The 9,146-nt window shown below is 35.4% G+C and overlaps 1 protein-coding gene across 7 annotated transcripts in view; it reads left to right on the forward strand.

Annotated features, from left to right (window-relative positions):
- The first annotated feature begins 4,164 nt into the window (after positions 1 to 4,164).
- The window catches only part of LOC107461026 (nuclear poly(A) polymerase 4), a 6,143-nt gene continuing 1,161 nt past the window's right edge, over positions 4,165 to 9,146 (forward strand). For 3 of the 7 annotated variants that reach the window (XM_016079450.2, XM_016079451.2, XM_016079452.2), the window contains exons 1-11: positions 4,165 to 4,604; positions 4,662 to 4,739; positions 4,984 to 5,091; positions 5,929 to 5,991; positions 6,081 to 6,242; positions 6,564 to 6,677; positions 6,779 to 6,841; positions 6,937 to 7,266; positions 7,346 to 7,510; positions 7,848 to 8,525; positions 8,617 to 8,817. In XM_016079450.2, coding sequence (XP_015934936.1) covers positions 4,458 to 4,604; positions 4,662 to 4,739; positions 4,984 to 5,091; positions 5,929 to 5,991; positions 6,081 to 6,242; positions 6,564 to 6,677; positions 6,779 to 6,841; positions 6,937 to 7,266; positions 7,346 to 7,510; positions 7,848 to 8,525; positions 8,617 to 8,817 — 2,109 coding nt within the window. In that variant the 5' untranslated portion in view covers positions 4,165 to 4,457. Of the gene's footprint in view, positions 4,605 to 4,661; positions 4,740 to 4,983; positions 5,092 to 5,928; positions 5,992 to 6,080; positions 6,243 to 6,563; positions 6,678 to 6,778; positions 6,842 to 6,936; positions 7,267 to 7,345; positions 7,511 to 7,847; positions 8,526 to 8,616; positions 8,818 to 8,919; positions 9,141 to 9,146 lie in introns of those variants that run through there. The other 4 variants (XM_052253016.1, XM_052253018.1, XM_052253017.1 and 1 more) reach the window with 2 other exon arrangements.

Below are 9,146 nucleotides of genomic sequence, written 5' to 3' on the forward strand. Positions count from 1 at the left end.
GGACCCCACATCAACTTTTGGAATCATCAATGGATGCCCAGTATTGGGCGACTAGATCAATAAACTCCACAGGTAACTAATTACTTAGAGTTCGGATCCTCACTAACGGACTTCCTTTTGGTTTCATGTGCTTGGGACATAAATAAATTGAAGGAATGGCTTCCTGAAGATATGGTACACAAGGTTATCTCCATGTCCCCGCCCTCTCCATGGAAGCAAGAGGACCACATTGCATGGGCCACAACCTCGGATGGTGCATTTAGTTTAAAAACAGCTTACCTAGCGATTAAAGGAGATGATGGATTAAATGATCAACTCTTCAAGCTGATTTGGAAATGGAAAGGCCCGGAAAGAGGTAGATTTCTCCTCTGGCTCGTGGCCCACGACGCAATCCTATCGAAAGCTGAAAGGAAGAGAAGACATATGACTAATGATGCTGGATGCCCCCGCTGCAACAACAATAATGAAACGGCCCTCCATGTGCTCCGAGATTGTCCGTTTGCAACCGAAATATGGAAAAGTCTGGCCTATCAAGATCATGATAGAAACTTCTTCCAACAAGATAGAAGGAATTGGTTATTGAAGAATTTGGCTAGCACCGAGGAGTGGGCAAACAAATTTGGCATGGCCATTTCTTCTATTTGATACGAGAGAAATAAGCTTGTTTTTTATGGCGCCAATTCTCAACCTGTAAAGGTTGTTGAAGAAATCAAGTCTCGGTGTAGAGAATATACCAAGGTGATGAAGAAGCAAGGCTTGGCTCGCAAGATGACCAAGGAACCGGACAGCTTAATCCGATGGTACCCACCTGATGCTGACTACCTTAAAATTAATGTGGGCGAGTCCTTCTACGCTCATAATGGTAACGCTGCTTGTGGTGGAATTGTTCGTGACAATCTTGGAAGGTTTGTGAAAGGGTTTTCTTGCAACCTAGGGAGTTGCTCTATTATGCATGGGAATTGTGGGGTATTATCAAAGGCTTGCAAATCACTATCGACAACGATTATAATCGTATTGTTATAGAATCTGACTCTATGATGACCATCAGTTTCATCAAGGCAGATTGTCCGAGACATCACCCTTGCTCTCCTCTGTTAGATGATATTAAGGTGCTGAGAAGGCGCTTGACTCAAGTATCATGGAAGCATATTCTGCGTTAGGCTAATGGTGTTGCGGACATCCTTGCAAGGATAGGAAAAAACCTCCCTATTGAAAACCAGATTTTTGATTTGCCCTCCCCTGAGATTGTTCACAGTTTATATGTTGACAGCATAGGCGCCCTCAGATTGAGGGGTGGCTAAGTTTGTCTTTAGTTTTCTTTTATTTTTCTTTTCTTTCTTGCTGGGATCTGTGATCCGCTTTTACCAAAGAAAAAATGATAATACTGTTAAATATTTCAGAGGTGTTAGTCCTTCCCAACTAATCAATTCATCCGATAAGCAATTTGCATTAATAAATAGTTTCTGCAATATTTTTCAAAGTTGCAAGGTGTGTTAAATTAAACATTGCTTCTTATAAAATGTTTGTATACAGATGAAACAGAAAACCTATAAAGGGATACAGAAGAAGTTCAGCTTACCTCTAGATCTGTAAAATGAAAAATTAGGACACAACATACGTATAAGGGTGTGTTTGGCAATCACGTTGAAAAAAAAAAGTACATTACATCTTTTTGAAAGCTTCAATGTTTGGTTTGGCTAATTTTCCTCTCTATAAACGCAGAAGTGATTTTAGTCACAAAATACGTTTACAAACCATTGACATTTAACATTTATTTTTCTTTTACCAACTTTATCTTTTATACATATTATTGTATTATTTATAGAATTCTTATTATTTCTTTTTATATGAGCTCTTTTTTTCTATTATTTATTATTTATATTTAATATAAAAAAATTAAACATATATAAAAAAAATTAACATTATAATTTATTAATTTAATGTCATATATTTTTTATAGAAGAAGCACTAGATGATCCCAACTGGAATTAGCAGTGATGAAAGAGTGGCATGCACTCAAGAAAAATGAAATTTGGGAGATTGTAGATCTGCCACAGAATACAAAATTGGTTGGCTGCAGGTGAATTTTTACCATCAAGTGCAATGCTGATGGAAGCATAGAGAGTTATAAGGCTAGGTTAGTAGCTAGGGGATATATACAAATTTATTGAGTAGACTATCGAAAGACTTTTACTCCAGTTTATTCTTAAAATAGCTTTAGAAGAAGTTTGGTGGAAGACTTGTTTTAAAAGGTGTTTAAAGAAAATTCCTTTAACTCACAAATCAGAAGAATTAATAGCTTAAAGAAACAAAAGGGACATCTACAAACTGCACATTCAATCAAAACATACAAATGTATATGATGCATGCCTGTCTTATGGTTGATGAGACTCATCTGTCGGTTATCCAGCCATCCCACAAGTCTGAATTGTCCTTAGACTGTCCCCCGACGTGCATCTCCAAGAGTCTATGCATAGCTTTTTCTCAAATAATCAATATTGCTCAATGGGGGTAACATTCCCGGAAATTTATATAGTGCCCGGTCACACTTACGTCGTAGGGTCAACAGAGTATCGAGCCTCAACCTGGTACACATGGTGGCAAGCCACAGTACTTTACCCAAGGAAACTCGTATCTCAGATAATTCAAATAAATAAGCTATATGAATATTTCAATCATAATTCATTAAGATCCACATCATTCTCAACCATGTACAAAATTCTTTATAACGCCTACAAAATTCTTTATCCAAACAATATTTATTTTATCAAAATCAATTTTAGTATAGAGTTGCCAAAGATAAATAATATTAATACAAACTTATTTCTATTCAAAATCAATTTTATAAAATCCCTTTTATTCAAACTCCAATTTAACAAATCACAATCAAAATACATACTTAGCAAGTTAACTGACACACATTCAATGAATTCGTTAGCACTTCTCCAAATAGAGATGTGGAAGACCAAGTTGACAGACATCTTTAAAGGTTGAAAACAATGTTGATAATTAATTTTAATTAAAAACTAAAATATTAACTTCGAAAATTTTTGGAGATCAATTTGAATAAATACTCTAAATTATATATATTAAAAAATGAAGGAGAATACTTAATAATTAATATATAACGAAAGGAATGTCAAACATTAGCATAGCTTATTTAGATTTTTTTTTATATGTACAAGATATTTAAAAATCCTAATAAGTAATCTTTTTGTTTAATTGCTAATAATTAATTTATAAATTTAATTTTAGTGTATTAATAGTATAAATAATTTTATATATTTATTTAAAAATTTAATTTTAATATATTAATAGTATAATTTTTTTTCATAATTATCTAATTAAATTTATATCATTTTTTAAGTAATAAATTTTATGATTCAATGTATATATAAAATTATTTTATATAATACATAGAAATTAAATTCTTCATTTAGTTATATATATTTTTATAGATGACTATTGACACACAATGATACATTATTAGGTGTATATGTAAAATTGTTTCATTAAGAAACAAAATGTAAATTTGTTTTATTGTTGCTAAAACATGAAAATTAAACTCTTGCTCTATTCACTAAAACTAAGAATTTAATTTTTATATTTATTACTTAATAATCTTTTATCTGGTTGCAACTCTTTTCTTAAGCGTTAGTCCCATTATCAATAAAAAAAAAACCCACCCTAAAGCATTATAATTTGTCCTTAATCTTTCATTAAACTTTAATTAAAAACGCTGAAATTTAAAACTGATTCAAAATTGAATTTAAATTGATTTGATTATAGTTTAATTATTTAAAAATTTAAATATAATGAAATTAAACCGAAACTGAACCGGCGTACACGCTAGACGAAGAAACACAATGGATAAGAGATCCGAAATTTCTAGATCAAACGAAGACAAAAATATTATTGTTTTCTCTTTTCTTTTAACTCCAAAAAATATATATGTAAAGTGACAAGAAATAAAAGTTGCAAAATAATTGAAAAACACAAGTCGAAAAAAAGAAGGACATGTGGGATGGTTGGAGTGGATACAACGTTAACATGTAGTCCACTGCATGCGCAATAAATAAATAAATAAATAAATAAGGTAAATAAACAATGAATTAGTATAAATAATAAATAATAAATGAGTTTTAAGAGTTGTTATATGAATAAAAGAATAAGGATGATATGAATGATCATTATTCCCCAAACGCTCCCTTAACCCACCCAAACCCCGCCGGAAATCCAAATCCCCCAATCGTTGTTATTCCGAAGATATTTTTCCTTTGATTCATGTGCTTCTTCTTGTTTTATTTTGGAGAGCCCTAAAATCCCTTGCGATTTGATTCGAAAAGATTGCGATTTGCGAAGTAAAGGGTGGGTTATAGGGGTAAGGGTAAGGGTGAAGGGTAAACTCTGCTTTCTCAACAAAAACAAAAGGAGAAAAATATCTAGGTCGAGAAAAAATGGTGGTTTCCGATGCTCCCAACGGCGGTGGCTCTTCGTCTCCGCCACTGGTGGTGGAGCAAACCAACACGCTTGGGATCACGAAGCCTATCTCTCTCGCCGGTCCCACCGACGCCGATTTACATCGGAACGCCGAATTGGAGAAGGTAGTTTTTTTTTTTTAACAATTTTATTTTAATTGAATTGCTTATGGTTTTTCCTAGTTTCTGCTTGATTCGGGACTCTACGAGAGCAATGAAGAAGCTGCTACCAGGAGAGAGGTTCTTCAGCGCCTTGATCAGGTTATCAACTCCTTCGATCTAATTGTAGATTACTGTTTATTGAGGTGTTTCTTTCAATCAGGGGTTGTGGAAATTGTGTTTTGTGTTTTATGTTGTTGCATGTCGATGAATGATGAACATGTTTTTGAACCTTGATAGATTGTTTTCTGATGCCCTTTCTGGCTATGATTGGGGTACTGTTTCAACTTTGTAAAGTTCAAAGTTTTTTATTTTTTTTGTGTGACAAAGTTGACCTGTGATGTAGACTGTTAAAAGTTGGGTGAAGCAGTTAACGCGTCAACGAGGCTATACGGATCAGATGGTTGAGGATGCCAATGCCGTTATTTTCACTTTCGGTTCTTATCGACTAGGGGTGAGTATGAGGTGTAACTTTCTCCTGATTGATTCTAAGTAGTGTAGTGGTTGCTTTTGGCAAAGAATTGAATCGAAGGGACAATTTTTTAACTTTTCTTCTAGTAGTGTATAATGTAGTTTATCTAAAAAGGATTTTTGGTGTATGATGTGCTTTAATTCAAGGTGTGCATGTTTGCCTTTATTTGATACATCATATGAATTGACAATAACATGATTTGACAAGAATTGAAGAAGTTTAGATCAGTATATTGGATGATGACTTTATGGGAAGGGTTGTATATACCAATATAAGGCTTGTTAATCTATTTACAGAAGGGTATTTGATGTTGTTGGGAGTACGTCTGAGTATAATTCATCCTGGGCTCTCTTTCTTCTTGAGCTTATCACTTTACTACTTTTATAAATATATTTATAGCCACCTCTCCAGAAATAGACATGTCATGTTTTATGGTTTATGCCGATGTCTAAAAATTGTTGAGTTCCCAGGTTCAGGTAGTGCTGGAGTCCTAATATTGTTGGTTTGTTTGTACCAATAGTCATGCTGCACTCATTGTCAGGAAAATGACTGATGGACGATGACCTCAATTGAATTTCATTTTTAATGTTATGGTGGAATGTCTTAATCATTGTCCATGAATGTTAACAGTTTCTTCTCCACACTTTCCCAGTTCTTTTGGTTAATTTGTTCTCGTAGCAAAAAACTACTCTTTTTCCCCAAATTAAGTAGTACAGCTAGCAAAGTAGTCAAAATATTGTTGGATAGTACATTGTTGTCGTCTTCAAGTCACTGTTCCATGTAAAATTGGATATATAGCAAAAATTGAATTGTTTGCAGGTACATGGACCAGGAGCTGACATAGACACTTTGTGTGTTGGCCCTTCTTATGTGAATCGGGAGGTGATGACCTGAAGTGGTTGTGTTTTTCTTAATTTACTGAAATCCATGGAATTATTGGATATCTTAGCCAATATTTCACTTGTTTGCAGGAAGACTTCTTTATCATTCTGCATAACATCTTGGCTGAAATGGAAGAAGTTACTGAACTTCAACCAGTTCCAGATGCTCATGTCCCCGTAATGAAATTCAAGTTCCAGGGAATATCTATAGATTTGCTTTATGCAAGTATATCTCTTTTGGTTGTGCCTGAAGTAAGTTTGGTAACCTTATTTAACAGGGCTTTATATTGACTGCATTTTTGTGGGCAACAATTTATTAAAACCACTTGTCTTATTGTTAAGAATCTGAGGGCTTCCCTAAGATAAGTATCAGCATCATTTATAAAGTCGAGCTCAGTGATACTTTGGAAAATTGATGCAATGATTCTTCTCGTGTTCTTGTGTGTTTCTAAGAGAAACATGATCCTTTGGTTATTCTTCCCCTTCAGAGTTTTTCATCTCCTCTGTTAGAATCTATTTTTCCTTTCAAGCTGGCTCACATTTGATATCGTTTTCAAACTCATTTATGTACAGGACCTGGACATCTCACATGGCTCAGTGCTGTATGATGTTGATGAACCTACTGTTCGAAGTCTTAATGGCTGCCGGGTGGCAGATCAAATTCTTAAACTTGTTCCAAATGTTGAGGTTAATATACATGTTTTTTGGTTTGTTAATTGATATTTTAGTAGATTTAATTCTCTTTCATCTTATTAACTTGATAATCTGTTAACCCTTGACAATGATAGCACTTCCGAACCACACTGAGATGTTTAAAGTTTTGGGCTAAAAGGCGTGGTGTTTATTCAAATGTAAGAGAGCTACACTGAAAACCTTTGTAGTTTGCTATTTACTATCATTAATGGCAATAGAATCCATGTTTTTCTTTATTGTATGCTCTATTCAGGTTACGGGATTCCTTGGAGGCGTGAATTGGGCTCTATTAGTTGCTCGAATTTGCCAGCTTTACCCTAATGCAATCCCTAGTATGCTGGTTTCTCGATTCTTTAGGGTATATACACAGTGGAGGTGGCCAAATCCTGTCATGCTGTGCACAATAGAGGAAAATGAACTGGGTTTCCCAGTTTGGGATCCTCGTAGAAACCCGCGGGACAGATATCACATTATGCCAATTATTACTCCTGCATACCCTTGCATGAATTCCAGCTACAATGTCTCTGCAAGCACTCTTCGTGTTATGAAGGAACAGTTTCGCTATGGCAACAAGATTTGTGATGTAAGAGGTGTTATCCCATTTAGTTTTCTTTTTTATTAAAAGAATTGTGACTTTTTTAAATAAATGGCTTTAATTGTAGGAAATTGAGCTCAGTAAAGCCCAATGGAGTGCACTTTTTCAGCCATATTTCTTTTTCGAAGCCTACAAAAACTATTTACAAGTGGACATCCTTGCAGCAGACACTGATGACTTGTTAGCATGGAAAGGTTGGGTAGAATCTCGATTGAGGCAGCTCACCCTGAAGGTACACCACTGTTATTATCTTGTACAAATTTCATCTGGTGGGTTTAGTCCCCCTCTCTTTTCCCAACCAAAGAAAAATGAAAAAGAAAAGAAAAAAAAATGTATGCTTCCACCTGTTGTAGTTTGTGGAGGGTAGATGTATTTAGGATTTTAAATGTGACCAAAGGCAATAATAGCCTTTTTTTTGTGCCAAGGTTCAGTCTCTTAGTCCATATCTCTTTTTGAATTTTACATACCTACCAAAAGGGGAAAGGGGAATATCTTATCTAGGGATATTATGACAAATTCTATTAATTTTATTGGTTATACATTAATGCATGCTGTCTATTTCTAAGCAGATAGAGCGGGATACAAATGGGATGTTGCAGTGTCATCCTTACCCACATGAGTATGCAGACACATCCAGACATTGTGCTCATTCTGCATTTTTCATGGGCTTGCAAAGAAAAGAGGGAGAAAAAGGTCAAGAGGGACAACAATTTGATATACGTGGAACGGTTGATGAATTCAGGCAAGAAATAAATATGTATATGTACTGGAAGCCAGGGATGGAAATTTTTGTTTCCCATGTACGTCGAAAGCAGCTCCCTTTATTTGTATTTCCAGATGGTTACAAACGCAATCGGATGTCAAGGCACATAAGCCATTCAGCTGAAAAAATGGGTGAGGATGCCGCAAAGTCCAACCTAGGGTCTTCTGAAAGAAGTGTCAAGAGGAAAAATGACCATGAAATGTTGGATGAGAAGCTAGGCAAACCAGAGAAGAGGGCCTCTATCAGCCCACAGAGGCTAGTGTGCGTCTCTCCAGAAAGTTGTTCATCTCAAATGAGTATTGATGGTACCAAAGGGGTTAGGTTAGCCAAGAATGCTGGCACCAAATGCGAAATTAAGTCATCTAATGGACTCCTAGAAAATGGAATAAGTACCGAAGGAGCTTACGTGCATCTTAGTGAAACAGGTGGTGTTCATCCCAAAAATGATAGTCAGAACTCAAGGTGTTCAGAAGTTCAGAATGAGGTAAGCTTGCTGAATCACTGGAGCAAACCGTCTTGGGAATGTTGTTTGGTTCATTGCAGGTTCCTTAATAGAAGTTGGTAATCTATTTCAGAATGGAGTCGATAGGAACAAAGCTGGGGAAATGGATCTGGATTGCTTGGAAAGTGCAGAAACTGCATCTTCCAAAAGCTTGTCAAACTGTAAAGAGAGTGCTGTTGATATGGATCAACGACTAGACAATACTCATAATTTCCAAAGAACTGAATATTCAGATTATGTACCAACTGCGAGCTCCCAGGCCCTCAATTGCGAGGTGAGTTTCTTCACTTGAGGACTTTTGGCTTAGAACTGTTGTGGATGGCAGTGAAAAAAACTGGGAAGTCTGGGAGATAGTGAGAGTCGGGAATCTTTGCAGGGTGATGATGATTGTGTGGCACATCCAGATCAGTTCTGAGGAGTGGGTGTTTTCATGGAAATAGAGTATTTCAAAATATCATGACCAAATTGAAGGTTTTGAATTGTCTGATATCTCTGTTTTCTCCATAATAAAGATTATCTAATTTAGAACACTTCTCAATTCTTTGCTTAAATAGTAGGAAATTGAACTTTTATCTTACCTGGCCTTTCTGAAGAATTGTTAAC

The sequence above is a fragment of the Arachis duranensis genome, chromosome 8 (genome assembly GCF_000817695.3).
Source record: "Arachis duranensis cultivar V14167 chromosome 8, aradu.V14167.gnm2.J7QH, whole genome shotgun sequence".
In the NCBI taxonomy this organism is placed as follows: domain Eukaryota; kingdom Viridiplantae; phylum Streptophyta; class Magnoliopsida; order Fabales; family Fabaceae; genus Arachis; species Arachis duranensis.